Source organism: Mus caroli, unplaced genomic scaffold (assembly GCF_978045245.1).
Source record: "Mus caroli unplaced genomic scaffold, Mus_caroli_1 scaffold_5, whole genome shotgun sequence".
Taxonomy (NCBI): Eukaryota; Metazoa; Chordata; class Mammalia; order Rodentia; family Muridae; genus Mus; species Mus caroli.
The window spans coordinates 25,648,978-25,667,585 of NW_028227260.1; the positions used below are offsets into that span (position 1 = coordinate 25,648,978).

At 41.8% G+C, this 18,608-nt stretch overlaps 1 protein-coding gene across 1 annotated transcript in view; it reads left to right on the top strand.

The window, feature by feature from the left end:
• Positions 1-18,608, top strand: part of Trpc5 (transient receptor potential cation channel subfamily C member 5) — a 357,009-nt gene that overhangs the window by 231,307 nt on the left and 107,094 nt on the right. The window contains exon 3 of the mRNA XM_021152996.3: positions 14,172-14,693. Within this exon, the coding sequence (XP_021008655.1) occupies positions 14,172-14,693 (522 nt within the window). The remainder of the gene's footprint in view (positions 1-14,171; positions 14,694-18,608) is intronic.

The window sequence follows — 18,608 nt, forward strand, 5'->3', positions numbered from 1 at the left end:
TCCTACACAGGCCGTTTTTCTGCTTCCCTAACTAATGCAGTCTCTGGTCCCGCGTGCAATTGGATTGGAGCAGAAGCTGTGTTCCACTCTCCAGAAGTCTTAAGATCCTGTGGTGGGTGTTGTGGGTAGCTGGTGAGTGTCAGCGGACCCTGCGCCCCAGCTGCCCAGGTGCTTTTCTGACCGGAAGAGGCTTGTGGCCCTATGTAGGCCGGATTTCTCTCTCCCCAACCAGAGCAGTCTCAGGTCCCGCGTGATTGGACTGGAACAGAAGCTGTGTTCCACTCACCAGCAGTCCCAAAATCCTGCGGCGGGGGTCGTGGGTAGTTGGCGGGTGTCAGGCAACCCTGCGCTCCCGCTACCCTGGCGCTGATCCGGCCGGATGAGGCCTGTGGCCCTACTCAGGCCGGTTTCTGCTTCCCTAACTAATGCAGTCTCAGGTCCCGCGCAATTGGATTGGAGCAGAAGCTGTGTTCCACTCACCAGCAGTCCCAAAATCCTGCAGCGGGGGTCGTGGGTAGCTGGCGGGTGTCAGGCAACCCTGCGCTCCCGCTACCCCGGCGCTGATCCGGCCGGATGAGGCCTATGGCCCTACTCAGGCCGGTTTCTGCTTCCCTAACTAATGCAGTCTCAGGTCCCGCGCAATTGGATTGGAGCAGAAGCTGTGTTCCACTCACCAGCAGTCCCAAAATCCTGCGGCGGGGGTCGTGGGTAGCTGGCGGGTGTCAGGCAACCCTGCGCTCCCGCTACCCTGGCGCTGATCCGGCCGGATGAGGCCTGTGGCCCTACTCAGGCCGGTTTCTGCTTCCCTAACTAATGCAGTCTCAGGTCCCGCGCAATTGGACTGGAGCAGAAGCTGTGTTCCACTCACCAGCAGTCCCAAAATACTGCAGCGGGGGTCGTGGGTAGCTGGCGGGTGTCAGGCAACCCTGTGCTCCCGCTACCCCGGCGCTGATCCGGCCGGATGAGGCCTATGGCCCTACTCAGGCCGGTTTCTGCTTCCCTAACTAATGCAGTCTCAGGTCCCGCGTGATTGGACTGGAACAGAAGCTGTGTTCCACTCACCAGCAGTCCCAAAATCCTGCGGCGGGGGTCGTGGGTAGCTGGCGGGTGTCAGGCAACCCTGTGCTCCCGCTACCCTGGCACTGATCCGGCCGGATGAGGCCTGTGGCCCTACTCAGGCCGGTTTCTGCTTCCCTAACTAATGCAGTCTCAGGTCCCGCGCAATTGGATTGGAGCAGAAGCTGTGTTCCACTCACCAGCAGTCCCAAAATCCTGCGGCGGGGGTCGTGGGTAGCTGGCGGGTGTCAGGCAACCCTGCGCTCCCGCTACCCTGGCGCTGATCCGGCCGGATGAGGCCTGTGGCCCTACTCAGGCCGGTTTCTGCTTCCCTAACTAATGCAGTCTCAGGTCCCGCGCAATTGGACTGGAGCAGAAGCTGTGTTCCACTCACCAGCAGTCCCAAAATCCTGCAGCGGGGGTCGTGGGTAGCTGGCGGGTGTCAGGCAACCCTGCGCTCCCGCTACCCCGGGGCTGATCCGGCCGGATGAGGCCTGTGGCCCTACTCAGGCCGGTTTCTGCTTCCCTAACTAATGCAGTCTCAGGTCCCGCGCAATTGGATTGGAGCAGAAGCTGTGTTCCACTCACCAGCAGTCCCAAAATCCTGCGGCGGGGGTCGTGGGTAGCTGGCGGGTGTCAGGCAACCCTGCGCTCCTGCTACCCCGGCGCTGATCTCCTTTCATTTATTTCTTATTTTATTTTGCTTACAAGCGTGTTCTTATCAAGTCTGTAGCCAAAAACTATTGTAAAATAGTTATTTACATTAAATCTGATCATATAGTTGATGGCAAATTGGTTACCATGTACCACCACAGTCCCATGTCTATACCACAGTTCTCCACCCTATCGGGAAACCATTACTATGCTATCTACATTAACACTAGCTGTACAATGAACAGCAATATGGTGAATATTCATCTTGTCACTAGAGGACTGAGAAGGGATGCTGCCATCATCTTTCTAAAAAAGAAATCTACAAAGTGATTTTATTTAAAAAAAAATCACATAGAGACCAATAGAAACGGAAACAAGAACCATGTCCTTCCTGAAAGGCTGTTTGTGTCAACTTCAGCCCCTGGCCTTTCTACAGTGGTAATCAAAACCCAGGTCACACTAGCAAAATAGGGGTTCATTCTGTTGTACAGTACAAGAAATACATTGGTGAGACCATCACTCCTGAAATTTTCCCCATCACAATAAAATGTATGCCTGTTCTATTTATTTCTTGACTTGGGCCTTTTTCCATGATTTCCTGGAAAATGTGGAGAACACATACACACATACACACACACACACAAAGTTGCCCAGTACTTCCTAGTTAGGTGTCTTTATGTAAGTGTTTAATTTGTTTTTAGATGGCTTTTCTCAGATTGAACATGAAGAAATTATTATACCTATAAGCACAGAGTGATAGTGAAGAGTAAATAATATTCCTCAATATGTTCATTTTACGCAGAAAATGCTCAATAAATGCTATTGTTAGGTTTATCCTTGCCAAGGAGATCCTGCCCACTGTTCTGTGTGTTGATTTGATTTTAAATTATTGAATTAATTGTATTGTGAGCACATGCTCACATGGGGGCACAAATATATATGTGCCTAAGTATGGGGGTACCTGTGCCTTCCTCCTAAGATGGGTTGGTGCCTGATGTCTTCTTCAATCATTCTTCACCTTATTTTTTTTGAGACAAGGTTTTTCCATAAACCAGTTAGGCTAGATTTGGTGGCCACAGAGCTTCTAGGAATTTCCTATCTCTGCCCCGCCCACACTGGGGTTATAGGCACATGTCACTACAACCAGCGTTTTACATGGGCATTAGTTATCCGAACTAGAGTCGTCATGTTTCCACAGAAACTGGTTTATTCACTGAGCCATCTCTCCAGTCACATATTATTGATTTTTATTTTGCTTTCTAAAAATTAGGTGAACTCTGTGGCATTTTCCTTGCTGTGGTTTGAATGTAGGACATCTTCTCCCTAAATTCATGTTTGAAGATTGATTTCGGAGGTGCAGGTATTATTGGTGTTCTTGGGAGGAGCTGTGGACCTACCTTTTGACAATGGGGCTTACTGAGAGGTTTTTGTATGATTGAGGATATGCCTTTAAAAGGATTGTGGCATCAAAGCCAGTACACTCTTCTCTCCTGCTCCAACATGGACTCATGCCATTGCCATCTGCCACCTTTTCTAGAGGCCAGACCAATTGGCCATCTGATCTTGAGTTTGAACTTTCAAGTCTTAGCTAAATCTTTTCTCTTTATGCATGTATTAGCTCATATGTTTTTGTAGCAACAGGAAGCTGAGTGATGCAATCCTCCAATAAATTTTGTTCATTGTAGTTTTCTAATCTAAATTATTAACCTAAATCGTTACACACATTAGCATTAAAATCAGCTGAATCGCTTCTCGGCCTTTTGGCTAAGATCAAGTGTAAAATCAGCTGATGTGATCCAGCAAATCTTAATTCTAATGGTTCTGTTCTTTCAAGTCTGGAAAGCAGATTCTTCCCTATCTGGTACCAATGCCTGTCTCTAGCGTACCTCATGCACCACAACTACAAGCTACCTAACTTTCCTGGGATGCAGAGGAGAATGTAATAGATGTGATTAGATAACAGTGTTCTCCATTTATGTGTAATACAGAAAAATGAGATTTCACTTCTAACAGTTTCTGAACAAGATTGACCATTGATTTTCTCTGACACATTAGAATGGGGAGGAGGTACGTAGCAGGTGAGAAAGAGGTGATTGTAATTTCTATTAGTCTAGGCATAAGGCAGGAGACTCATTTCCAAATGATGCTACCAGGCTAGCTCTGTGAGGAAAATATCCATTACAAGATGATGAGTGTCTGTGAACAGATGGTATTGTGGGTATGAATGGAGTGACTACTGAAAAGTGTCTTCCTTTTGAAATTGGAAATAAGTGATTCAAATTTCAGAAGGCTGTGATAAATTTCTACCAAGAATGCTTGCCTAAGTCTGGAAAAAACAGATCCAGAAAATTGCCAAGTAGTCTATAGGGTTCAGGGATGAGGTTTAAAGGAACTTACGGCATCATTTGGGTCCTTTGTGAACAATAGCTTTATAAAAAGCTTGAGCTAGTCTTCAAAGCGAGATTATGGATGCCATCACCCAACCCTCTTTGTCATCCTTTGTCAATAGAATTTCGATGAAAATATAAGGAAAGGGACTTTATCTCACTCTGTTCATTGCAGGAATGAGCCCTTAACTGAGCAATTCTATCCTATGCTGATGGATCTAGAAGGATCCTAATGTGTAATACTTAGCTTTCAACAAGGATTCCTTGGAAGAATGGTAGGAACAAACTCAGTAGGATCTAAATGCAAAGCCAGAGAGAGGCAGGCAATGTAACATCTTTAATGGCCATGTCCTTAGCATACATCATTGCAAATTCTCAAATTCAATCAAGTCGACTGATGTACCAGGGTTCTTGAAGATAATATAAGCCAAATTTAATTTATTAGCCTGATGATTTCCCTCTCTTCTTCCACCATCCCTGCCAGCTTCTTTTTTATTTCATTAAAAAAAAAAGATATGATTTTTAACTGGAAGCCTAAGATCATTCAGCCTGATTTTGTAGTTCAAAGAGAAGCAAGTTTATGTAAGAAAAAAATAAAATTGAAATCTGCATGTTACTTCTATCTGAAAAACAAACAAACCAGGAGTCACAGGATATTTAAAGGGACAATAACAAATTCTGATCCTCGTACAGATTTAAAATTAACATGCCAAAGGGTTTGTTTTACTTATCAATTAGTAAGGACATTTGTAAGCAGGGCTCTGCAGATTGTGGCACTTGAATGAAATCCTGTGATCCTCACCTGCTTTTGCAAATAAAATTTGATTGGGAGCACAGCCACATCCAATCATTTAAGCATTGCCTGTGGCTATTTTGTGCTACAATGGCAAACACGGTAAGGTCCCACAATGCTAAAATATTCACTCTTCTGGTCTTAGACAGGAAAAAAATGTTATACACCACCAAGAATATTGAAATAAATTGATAGATGTATGCAAGGCATCAATTATCTGCAAAATTATCTGTATCCCACAAGATAAGAAATATTTGCATTACAATATATGGAGCAGTTTTGGTTTTTTTAATTAAAGAGTATAAATAACCCAAAAATGTAGGAGGCAAAACTTCCAATTTCCTGTTTTGCACAATACAAAGTCATTTTCAGCTTTTCTTGCCAATTGCTAAGAAAGAGCCATGCCTTGTAGCAAAGTTTACTCTATCTATAGATGAAGAGGATGCATATTGTATGATGAAGTGTAAGGCCTTGGGAAGATCTACAGTCACCCCTAAGTCACCAACAGGTCACTTCTGGAAATCTTCAAGTTTCCGTCAAGACTATCAGTTAAAATGCAAATAACCTCTATGAAGCATGGCCAAGATATGTTAATCAATAATTAATAACTTGATACTGGCTCTCCTACCAAGACAGTATCTGAACAGTCAGTTATGAGGATAGAAAGTTCTACGGACCTCCATGAAAATGTTATCAAATTTTACATAGAAATACTCTATATCATATAGAACAACATATATAGATATACTCTAAAATATAAGAACAGCTCCAAGAAAGCAGTACTGGTGAAGCTTACTTGAGAGATTCAACATGACAGGGATGTGTCATCAAAGAAAAGCAAAGATGAAAGCTCTAGGTTAACTTGCATTAAGCAAGATGATCAGTAAAAGAACACGAAATTGAATGAGTTATTATTGTTAAGGTTTTGCACCCATCAAACTTTTTATCTAGAACATCAATAACAACAAGAAAAATAATTATAAACTAGGTATATTGGTGCAGACATCTGATCTTAATACTTAGGAGGACAAGGCAAGAAGAGCTTGTCCTTGAGGCTAACCTGGGCTACAAAGTGAAATGCTGTCTCAAACACTTAAGATTCTTTTTTAAATTACTTTGCTGGGAAGTGTTTCTTTTGGTATACTTGTTTTGTTGTGACAGTTATAGCCTAAAACTTCTCATGTTCCTCTATAGGCGTTACACATATACACACTCTCAATTTATACCAGTCCCAGCTGTTTTAGTTATGTTTTCAACCATGTTACAAAATCCTGGGCATAAAGAATACAAGTGAGACAGGATTTATTGGGGCTCACAGTTTCAGAAGATTCAGTTCAAGGCCAAGGGGGTGTGGTGAAACAGGGTTATTCAACTCATGTCACCCAGGAAGTAAGCTTATAAATGGGACAAAGCACGACACAGTCCCTAAGTAAGGCTCTCCCCACCTACTTACCTCCAACTAGGTCCCACCCTGTATTTTCACTATCTCTCAAGGTTTGATTCTTTGATTATTTCAGAGCCCTCAGAATCTACCATCTCTGGTAAAACCATCGTGGGCATCAAGAGATGGGCTTTACTAAATTCCTACACTTTCCAATCTGATTAAGTAGACAATTCAGATCAGATCCTACTACAAAACGCTATACTCAACAAAACTAGAAAGCCTGGATGAAATGGACAACTTCCTAGACAGATACCAGGTACCAAAGTTAAATCAGGATCAAATTAACGGTCTAAACAGTCCCATTTCCCCTAAAGAAATAGAAGCAGTCATCAATAGTCTCCCAACCAAAAAAAAAAAAAAAAAAAAAAAAAGAAAGGAAAAGAAAAAGCCTAGGACCAGATGGGTTTAGTGCAGAGTTCGAGTTCTATCAGACCTTCAAAGACCTAATTCCAACTCTCCTCAAACTATTCCACAAAATAGAAGCAGAAGGTACTCTACCCAATTCATTCTATGAAGCCACAATTACTCTGATACCTAAACCACACAAAGATCCAACACAGAAAGAAAAGTTCAGACCAATTTCCCTTATGAATATCAGTGCAAAAATACTCAATAAAATCCTCACAAACCAAATCCAAGAACACATCAAAACAATCATCCATCCTGACCAAGTAGACTTCATCGCAGGGATGAAAGGATGGTTTAATATATGGGAATCCATCAACATAATCCACTATTTAAACTCAAAAACAAAAACCACATGATCATCTCGTTAGATGCGGAGAAAGCATTCGACAAGATCCAATACCCATTCATGATAAAAGTCTTGGAAAGATCAGGAATTCAAGGCCCATACCTAAACATAATAAAAGCAATATACAGTAAACCAGTAGCCAACATCAAACTAAATGGAGAGAAACTCAAAGCAATCCCACTAAAATCAGGGACTAGACAAGGCTGCCCACTTTCTCCCTACCTATTCAATATAGTACTTGAAGTCCTAGCCAGAGCAATTCAACAACCAAAGGAGATCAGGGGGATACAAATTGGAAAGGAAGAAGTCAAAATATCACTATTTGCAGATGATATGATAGTGTGTGTGTGTGTGTGTGTGTGTGTGTGTGTATGAGACCCCAAAAATTCCACCAGAGAACTCCTAAACCTGATAAATAGCTTCAGTGCAGTAGCTGGATATAAAATTAACTCAAATAAATCAATGGCCTTTCTCTACACAAAGGATAAATGGGCTGAGAAAGAAATTAGGGAAACAATACCCTTCACAATAGTCACAAATAATATAAAATACCTTGGTGTGACTCTAACTAAGGAAGTAAAAGATCTGTATGATAAGAACTTCAAGTCTCTGAAGAAAGAAACTGAAGATCTCAGAAGATGGAAAGATCTCCCATGCTCATGGATTGGCAGGATTAATATTGTCAAAATGGCTATCCTGCCAAAAGCAATCAACAGATTCAATGCAATCCCCATCAAAATTCCAACTCAATTCTTCACTGAGTTAGAAAGGGCAATTTTCAAATCCATCTGGAATAATAAAAACCTAGGATAGCAAAAACTATTCTCAACAATAAAAGAACCTCTGGTGGAATCACCATGCCTGACATTAAGCTGTACTACAGAGAAATTGTGATAAAAATAAAATTGCATGGTATTGATACAGTGACAGACAGGTAGATCAATGGAATAGAATTGAAGACCCAGAAATGAATCCACATACCTATGGTCACTTGATCTTTGACAAGGGAGCTAAAACCATCCAGTGGAAAAAAGACAGCATTTTCAACAAATGCTGCTGGCACAACTGGTTGTTAACATGTAGAAGAATGCGAATTGATCCATTCCTATCTCCTTGTACTAAGGTCAAGTCTAAGTGGATCAAGGAACTTCACATAAAACCAGAGACACTGAAACTTATAGAGGAGAAAGTGGGGAAAAGCCTCGAAGATATGGGCACAGGGGAAAAATTCTTGAATAGAACAGCAATGGCTTGTGCTGTAAGATCGAGAATTGACAAGTGGGACCTCATGAAACTGCAAAGCTTCTGCAAGGCAAAAGACACCATCAATAAGACAAAAAGGCCACCAACAGATTGGGAAAGGATCTTTACATATCCTAAATGAGATAGGTGACTAATATCCAATATATATAAAGAACTCAAGAAGCTGGACTCCAGAAATCAAATAACCCCGTTAAAAATGGGGTTCAGAGCTAAACAAAGAGTTCTCAGATGAGGAATACCAAATGGCTGAGAATCACCTGAAAAAATGTTCAACATCCTTAATCATCAGGGAAATGCAAATCAAAACAACCTTGAGATTCCACCTCACCCTAGTCAGAATGGCTAAGATCAAAAATTCAGGTGACAGCAGATGCTGGCGAGGATGTGGAAAAAGAGGAACACTCCTCTATTGCTGGTGGGATTGCAAGCTTGTACAACCACTCTGGATGTCAGTCTGGAGGTTCCTCTGAAAATTAGGCATAATACTACTGGAAGATCCAGCAATACCGCTCCTGGGCATATACCCAGAAGAAGTTTCAGCTGGTAATAAGAATACATGCTCCACTATGTTCATAACAGCCTTATTTATAATAGCCAGAAGATGGAAAGAACCCAGATGTCCCTCAACAGAGGAATGGATACAGAAAATGTGGTACACTTACACAATGGAGTTCTACTCAGCTATTAAAAACAATGAATTTATGAAATTCTTGGACAAATGGATGTATCTGGAGGATATCATCCTTAGTGAGGTAACACAATCACAAAAGATGTCATTAGATATGCACTCACTGATAAGTGGATATTAGCCCAGAAACATAGAACACTCAAGATACAATTTGCAAAACACAAGAAAATCAAGAAGAGGGAAGACCAACGGGTGGGTACTTTATTCCTCCTTAGAATAAGGAACAAAATACCATGAAAGGAGTTACAGAGACAAAGTTTGGAGCTAAGACGAAATGATGGACTCTCCAGAGACTACCCCACCCAGGGATCCATCCCATAATCAGCCACCAAACCCAGACACTATTGCATATGCCAGCAAGATTTTGCTGAAGGCACCCTCTTATAGCTGTCTCGTACGAGGCTATGCCAGTGCCTGGCAAACACAGAAGTGGATGCTCACAGTCATATATAAAATGGAACACAGGGACCCCAATGGAGAAGCTGGAGAAAGCACCCAAGGAGCTGAAGGGATCTGCAACCCTATACGTGAAACAATATGAACCAACCAGTACCCCCAGAGCTCGTGTTTCTAGCTGCATATGTAGCAGAAGATGGCCTTGTTGGCCATCACTGGGAAGAGAGGCCTGTTGGTATTGCAAACTTTATACACCCCAGTACAGGTTAAAGCCAGGGCCAAGAAGCAGGAGTGGGTGGGTAGGGGGGCAGGGTAGGGGGAGGGTATAGGGAACTTTCGGGACAGTATTTGAAATGTATATAAAGAAAATATCTAATAAAAAATACTGTAAAAAAAGTTGACAATTCAGGTTAACCATCCTTTACCCTGGACTCCACCTGCTCATCACCCCAAGCTCCCTTCTTCCCTTGATTTTAGATGTCTCAACTCCCCTGGTTCCTACTTCCAAAGTGATCACATTGCAACTTCCTCCTGTGCCTTTCAGACACTTTTATGCTTCTTAACTGATGTATTCACCAAAAATATCAGTCTGTAGATCCAGAGGGAACTTGTTTATGACACACTGTGACACAGGTATGGAAGATATGTCAATTCAGACATGAATAAAATAAAGATGATGCCTTAATGCAAAACCCCAACAATTGGGATGTTGGGTGGAGGAGATGGGCAGTGGTGACTTCCATTCATCCTCCCTCAATCATGCATGGTGGGGTTTCATGGGCTCGCTTTATACCTTTACTTGGACTCCAGGAATGAAACTCAGGTCACTAGGCTTGTGTGGCAAGCACTTTTACCTGCAGAGCCACCAGGTAGTCATTGTTGTTGAGACGGGGTTTTGCTATGCAGCTCAGACTTGAGACTTACAATGCTCCTGTCTCAGCCTCTTGTGTAGACCTAAATTCTTTGCAACCTATTTTTAATAAGGATTCAACCTCTCCTGTAGCCCACCACAGAGCAGAGGTAGTGGAAGAAAAGTTATCAGGATATGAGGGAAGTGGACCTGTTCAGCAATAGTTCTTTGGGGGTGAACTTAAACTTCTTGGGCAGCAGTTCAGTCCCATAGCAGAACACCAAATACAACTCAACAGTTGCAGACCAGTCTTCTAGGAAGGCAGACACCAGGCACAAACTGGCAGCTATATTCCAGTCCTTTCAGCAAGCAGACACCAGGCAGCTGAAACCGCCATGACCGCCAACTGGCCTAGGACAAGGCCGTGGAAGTGGCAAGCTGTCTCAGGAATCTCACAAGCAGTTCTTGTGCGAGTTTCTCTCAATGGCAGTGTTACCACAAGTTGAGCTCAGCAGTGCTATGTAAGATGAACCAATACATGTGTGTCTTTAGTGAAGAATAGCATGGTGGAGTAAACCAAACCAAATCTCAGTGCTCAGCTCCCACTGTCTGTGGGGTTATATTTACACTCCTCCATCAAGAGTCCTTTCACATGTCTGCTATAGCCAAACATCCTTTCACCTGTGTCTACTTCAGGAAAACAGTCTTTCCATGTGTTCGCTTTAGCAAGACAGCCTTTCACCTGTGTGCCCCAGCGAAACACCTTCTGACATAAATTGCCAAAGAACTAGAAGTTTCCACTTCATTGTATCCTTGTAACTGGAATTAGAGGTGATTTTGAGTCACCCAACATGAATGCTAGGACCTGAACTCTAGCCCTCATGACTGAATGGAGAGTTGTGCTGGCCACTGGGCCATGCCCACAGTGCTCTTTTGTACTTCTTTTGAGAATTGTTTTGTCCAGTTAAGTTGTTCTTTTTTGATTATTTTGTCATTCCCAGAGGCCCATCAGTTGATCCTAGGTTCTTATCCAGTTGACAGTTAACACTGCTCTTCCTAAGAAAGCAAAGTGTATTATAAGACAGAGAACAATGTAAAGCGGCGTCAGAAAAGTAGCTATCCTGGATAAAACCTAGAACCTCTGATACTTCAATAGGCAGTTGCAGGGAAGACATGGTCAGTGAAGACTCCTCTCTTTGGAAAAGTTTTCCTCTCTGGTCTCAATTAACCAGCAAACAAACTACAGGATAAGTATGCTCATTATTGGAATAAATATCTCCAGAAAGCTTTTTGTATCTCAAGCACAGACAGTCTACTTTCAACTCCATGGCTAACTAGTAATCATGGGTACTGCTTTAGATCTTGGACAGTCCTGTCAGCACTGACAAGGAGAAAGGAAAGGAAAAGAGGACAGAAAGTGTCCAGAGCAGGGAAGGAGTGGGTGAGAGGATACATTGAGCAAGCATGTTGGAAAGCAGACCACGCCTCCACCCTCCCCCAGAGAAAACTGTCCACCAGGTTGTCACCCATTCCACCTTCTCCTCACCATTTTAGATAATGACAGAGATTGAAAGGCATCCCTATATAGAGAAAAGGACAGATTTTCCTGATCTGAACTCTGTTCCTTCTGAGCAGCCTATGACAAGTTGCTCTCTTTCCATCTCTCCCCACTGCACGGCTTTATGCCAGTTGTGTTTATGTTCCTTTCCGGGCCCACTCAGGCCTATTTCTTCCTGAGCCTGTAGGCTTATGTTAATTTCTGAGATTATTCTTTCCTATGTCCAACCTATTTTATGCGTCGAGTTGTTCACTTCCCGCTGTTTGGTTTGTAGCTTCCCTTTCCCAATGTTTTACAATGTTTACTCCTTTCTCTGCCCTAGAAAAGGATGACCAGTAGCTGTCAGAGGCCAGTGCAGCTACTCAGCAAGGGAAGCAGGTCCCCCTCCCCTAGTCTGCTTCCCCTCACCTTCCCCTCCCCCTCCTTTCTGACTATTCCCCTGTTTAGAAGTCCCTTATTCAAGGGGAGATGGAAGCAAAATATGATGGAAAACAGTAACTCTTGCTTTTGTAAGGTTATGAGTAACTCTAGATTGTTACTGCTGTTGTTTTTTTAAAAAATTAAAAAGAAAGTATTGATTAAAACAGTATTTTTCTATTTTGTGAGAATCCCAACTGTCCCTGTTCTTTTTCCCCCAGCAAACAGGAAACGTGAGCTTTGGCACTATGCTCTCTTTTTCCTCAAACCTAATAAGATCAGTATTTCCCCTTTGCCTGGAGTGCTATTCACACTTCACATACTCACATCTCTCTTCCAAAAAGCTACTCGTCATTGTCCCAGGCCTCCTCCGTCTTCTAGCTCCATCTTCTTTTTTTTTTTTTAATATTTTTTATTACGTATTTTCCTCAATTACATTTCCAATGCTATCCCAAAAGTCCCCCATACCCTCCCCCCCACTTCCCTACCCACCCATTCCCATTTTTTTGGCCCTGGCATTCCCCTGTACTGGGGCATATAAAGTTTGTGTGTCCAGTGGGCCTCTCTCCATCTTCTAGTTCTTATGTGAGTCTAGGGAGCTCCCTCATGTTCCTTTTCCTTTTGAGACAGAGTCTCCTGTATCCCCAGTGTTCTTGTAAATGTGTGTGTGTGTGCATATGCACACACACACATATATATATATATACATACACATATTGGGGATATATATATTTATATATATATATATATATATACACACTGGGGATTTTATATATATTATATATATATATAATATATATATATTATATATATAATATATATATATATTCCTTGAACTGATGTTCCTGTCTCTATCTCCAAGGAGCTAAGATTACAGGTATTCACCACCCTATTCAGGTTCAAGTTCTGGTTACTGAAACCAAAGCTTTGTGCATGTAAGACAAGTACTCTACTCACTCATCTGTGACCCCAGATCCTCTTGCTTTCTTTATTGGCCTGAAAACAGACTAAGTCTCCAAAGATATATTTTCAAGTAGGAAGACTATTCTAATTCATTGATCAGGCTTTCAGAACTTCTTTGGGTGTGCTCCTAAATGCATAAAGAACTCTGTACTTTCTAGCTATAGCTACCATTTCCACCAAACATAATATCCTAGAGACAACAGTTTTCTTAAAGGTCCTTTTGATGCTGCCCAATACCTGGAATTCCTCATTTACAATATTACTTCTTCCTGAAAATGCCTAATTCTTTCTATCTTCCTGGACCTGGAAGAAATTGATTATTAGCCTGTCCTTTAGTCTCCTAAAGGTCTATATGCATACAAAGTCAATACCATTTGTGACAGACTTTTCTTTTTGCCATTATGGCTTTATTTAGTTGCATGATCTTCAAAGTCATTGCCTATCAAAACAATATTCCAGCACTCTCAACAGCTCAATTAACGCTATACATATAACACCGTGAACTGCTATGGACTTATGATTTGTTCAATTCAGCTTCAGAAGGCCAGGACCAGTATCCTCTACTTCTTTGTTTCCCTTGTTCTATTAGTTAGAACTGGGTATATTGTGCTAATGTAAATTTAAGAGCTGAGCTCAACAGTTGCAGGACCTAGTTTGAATTTTGACTCTACTACTGAAAACTATGTAATCTTTGGTATGTCCATTAACCTCTCTCAGCTTTCTCCCATGGGAAGAATATTTACCAACTGGGTTGTTGTGAATATTAAATGAGTAAATATGAGTAACATGCTTAGGAAAGTGCCAAGAACACAGCAGCCTACAAACACTAACCGTTTGGATGAGCAGTCACAAGAGAAAGGAAAATTCGTTTTCTGAATTACCAATGGATGCTCCTTCGTGCCTCTAACTATAACTTTGCCCTCTGTGTTTCTCATTTCATGTGTGTAGGTTCCCACGCTGATGATGGACACCCAGTTCTCTGAGTTCACACCAGACATCACTCCCATTATGTTGGCAGCCCACACCAACAACTATGAAATCATCAAATTGCTTGTCCAAAAGCGGGTCACTATCCCAAGGCCCCACCAGATCCGCTGCAACTGTGTGGAGTGTGTATCCAGTTCGGAGGTAGACAGTCTGCGTCATTCTAGGTCCCGACTGAATATATACAAGGCTCTGGCAAGCCCCTCGCTCATTGCCTTATCAAGCGAGGACCCCATCCTCACGGCCTTTCGGCTGGGCTGGGAACTCAAGGAGCTGAGTAAAGTGGAAAATGAGTTCAAGGCTGAGTACGAGGAGCTTTCCCAGCAATGTAAGCTCTTTGCCAAGGACCTGTTGGACCAAGCTCGGAGCTCCAGAGAACTGGAGATCATCCTCAACCATCGAGATGACCACAGTGAAGAACTCGACCCACAGAAGTATCACGACCTGGCTAAGCTGAAGGTGGCAATCAAATATCACCAGAAAGAGGTAAGCTGAGATAACCTCTGTCTCCTGGAAGTTTAAAGCTCTCAGGGTCTACAGCATCAAAGCAAGACTCAATAGTTTTATAACACTTCAAACATATGTGTAGGTTGTATGGGCCTCATAGATCCATCCATCTGTGATGCAGACAGCTTCTGGTATTTCCTTTATGACCTGATTCTTTGAAAGGAAAGTATTTTATCATTCAGCAAATCCTTGTGAACTACTCTTCTCAGTGTTTAGAATAGAGAAGCTAAACACCAATCGCACTTGTTTGGAGACATTTTGTAATTTTTACTTTAGAGGATTTGGCTACATAAAATTTATAAAGATAATTATCTTCATAATTTATGTTATGGTATGAATACACTTGATCACTGATTATTTTACAGTTAATTCTCTTCATGTAGGATATTATGACACTATATGGGTAACTTTCTACTTTGGACACAAATAAATGAAATCTAACTTTATCTTCACTTATATTATCGATGGCAACTGAATTTAGAATTTTTGTGATAAACAAAATCCCTCTAATTCCTTGGAAATGGAGCTAGAGAGATTGCTCAGTGGTTAAGGACACTTATGACTCTTACAGAGGACCCAGGTCTGGTTCCCAGTGCCCACATGGTGACACAACCATCTGTAACTCCAGTTTCAGGGGATACAATGCTCTCATCTGACCTCTGTGGGATCCAGGCACACATTCATACATGCAGACAAAATAGCCATTAACAGAAAATAAATAAATCTTTCAAAAACTTCAAGAAAATGTTCTCGGCCCCTAAAGAAGGAGCTAGAGAAAGTACCCAAGGAGCTCAAGGGGTCTGCAACCCTATAGGAGGAACAAAAATATGAACTAACCAGTACCCCCAGAGCTTGTATCTCTAGCTGCATATGTAGCAGAAGATGGCCTAGTAGGCCATCATTGGGAAGAGAGGCCCCTTTATATGCCCCAGTACAGGGGAACGCTAGGGCCAAGAAGTGGGAGTGAGTGGGTAGGGGAGCAGGGCGGGGGAGGGTATAGGGGACTTTTGGGATAGCATTTGAAATATAAATGAAGAAAATATCTACTAAAATATTTTTTAAAAAAATAAAAAAAAAGAAAATTTTCTCTAACGGCATGTAGTTTGCATATCTTAACAAGTTGAGGAGAAAAGTATATTAATTTTTATTTATTAGTCTTATATATGTTTTCTTTTCCTTAGTCTTGGTGGTGGTGGTGGTGGCAGGGCAGGGTGGGAAGGTGCACACATGTGTGTATTTGTGGTGTTGCTCTGGCTGGCCTTAGACACCTGACCCTCTTCCTAAGTACTAAGTTCACAGACATGTTCCACCACTTTTGATTCAGTAATTCCTTTTCTTCCTTCCTTCCTTCCTTCCTTCCTTCCTTCCTTCCTTCATTTATTTTTGTTTTCAGTTTGTTTTTGTCCCTTGTGATTCTTCATTTTCCTTCTACACATTTAATAGTATTTTATGTGTTCATATGAGTTTGTGCATCCACAAGTGTGACATATGATGTATCCTATGTGGGTATAGGCATAGTCACTCATCCACATACCCAGGGGTCAGAGGATGACAATGTTTGTTCTACTCCATCACTTCTGCTTATACTCTTGAGGCAGGGTCTTCCACTGAACCTTCAGCTAAGTTGACGGCCAAAAAACTTCTAATCTTCCCGCCTGTCATGTCCTCCCCTCCACCTCTACACACAGCACTGTGGTTACAGCATGAACAACCGTGCCCAGCTTTTCTCCTGGGTTTGAGGGATTTGAACTCAGGTCCTCTTCTTTACATGGTGAATATTCCTACCCACTGTGCCACCTCCCCAGCCTAATTATTAGTCTAAGTTAGTCTTATGCCATCATCTGATGGAACAAATTCAATCTGAGAATCACATGTTGAGAACCCATAAACAAGTTGAAAACATTTTTTTATAATTTTTATTAAATATTTTCTTCAAATTCTGTTTGATTTCATTTCTGGCCTCAGACATGCATCCATTTAAGCATTTGTCTTTACTGCTTTCTTATTTTCATAGTTTATATGTCATTGTGATTCTTAATTCAAATCATTCATGTATTTCTGTTCATAAGTGTATGCATTTTGGAAGATAAGAAAGTTATAATTATAATGAAGCAATTAGTAAATATTAATTAAACTACGATTTATGAAAGCATAAAAAGTAAGATGTATTGCTTTATTTTTTACAGAAATAATAGCTTAAAAATAAAAAACTCTGTGATCATGAAAAAAAAGATATTTTCTTCATTAACATTTCAAATATTATCCCAAAAGTCCCCTATATCCTCCCCCCGCCCTACTCCCCTGAAAACATTTTTAAAGGCTAGTTTTTTTCCCAGTGTCTCTAATTCCCTAAAGAAGGCTGGTGAAGGGATGGGGGGGTAGGGGGGATCTCACAGGCCAAAGGTATTGAAAGAGCAACAACTTCTTCATGAGAATGGGGAAAGTGCTCATGGTGCTGCATGCCTGCAGTTGCAATTGAAATCTTCTATTGGTATATCCACATTTTCCCATTTGGGGAATGCAGGTAGCATTGTATTTCAGTATGGAGCTCTGGATTTTTATTTTATTTGATGCAGGATCATAGAAGACTATCTTGACCAGGAGAACAGACTCAGAGCTTGAATTATTGAACATGTTATAACTATTAAAACTTAGGGGACCCTTAGACTTAAAGCATTTTGCACTGTCAAACAGCCATGAGACGATGAGAGACAGAGACAGAATGTTATGACTTGAAACCAAGTTGTTCCTAACAGGATCATATTTGAGTGCTTTGTCTCCAGCTTGGGGCATGATTTGAAGAGGTGTAGAACCTTTAGATAATAGGGCCTGGGTGTGAGAAGTAGGTCACTAGAAGCAGGCCTTATGGTGGCATTCTAGTTACCATTTCTCCTGGCCGTGGTCACTGCTTCCTGGTGCCCCGGCATGAGCACCCAATACCATAGACTAACTGCTTTCATCACTGTACCTTCCTCATTCTTGTTAACTGTGACCCTCTGAAACCAAGACCCCATATAAACCTTCCCTCCCTTAAGATATTTCATTTTCCTTTAGGTATTTTGAAACAATAAAGAAAAAAAAGGAACGATTCTTCTCTAAAGGGCTTTTTCTTTTTCTATTGGTTATTTATTTACATTTCAAATGTTATCCCCCTTCCCACTTCCTCTCTATAAACCCCCTATCCCATCTCCCTCCCCCTGCTTATATGAGGGTGTTCCCCCATTCTCCCAACCACTCCCACCTCCCCACCCTGGCATTCACCTACACTGGGGCATGGAGCCTTCACAGGACCAAGGGCCTCCCCTCCCACTGATGCTTGACAAGGCCATCCTCTGCTACATATGCAGCTGGAGCCATGGGTCCCTCCATGTATACTCTTAGTTGGTGGTTTAGTTCCTGGGAGTTCTGGGGGGTCTGGTTGGTTGATATTGTTCTTCCTATGGGGTTGCAAGCGCCTTTCTAAAGGACTTTTTCAGTGTAGTTTCCACTAATAAATTCCTACCCGGATTCTAATGGGCTCTTCAAAAGAATGTCATTTGGTGAAAGACTATGCTCCAAGGAATTCAACAAAAGCCAATTCCAAATTATAATTTTTTACATAAGGTAGTAGGATAAGGCAGTTTCTGTCTCTCAGAAACAGGTGCAGACTATTGAATAATCCCTACATAAGAATTCAATCTTCAGGTGATTTTATACTGGCATTTGTTGGTATGGAATGACTTCTTAAATGTCATAATTGCATATATTCTAGCTCATTGTCACACATGCCAAAGGCTTCCAAATTGTATCATTTTGTTTGTTTCATTTCTACCGTTAAAAGCAAGCAGCAAAGGTGTAGTCTTCATTTTACAAATGAAGAACTAAGTTCAGGAACTTCTCAGAGACCATCTGACA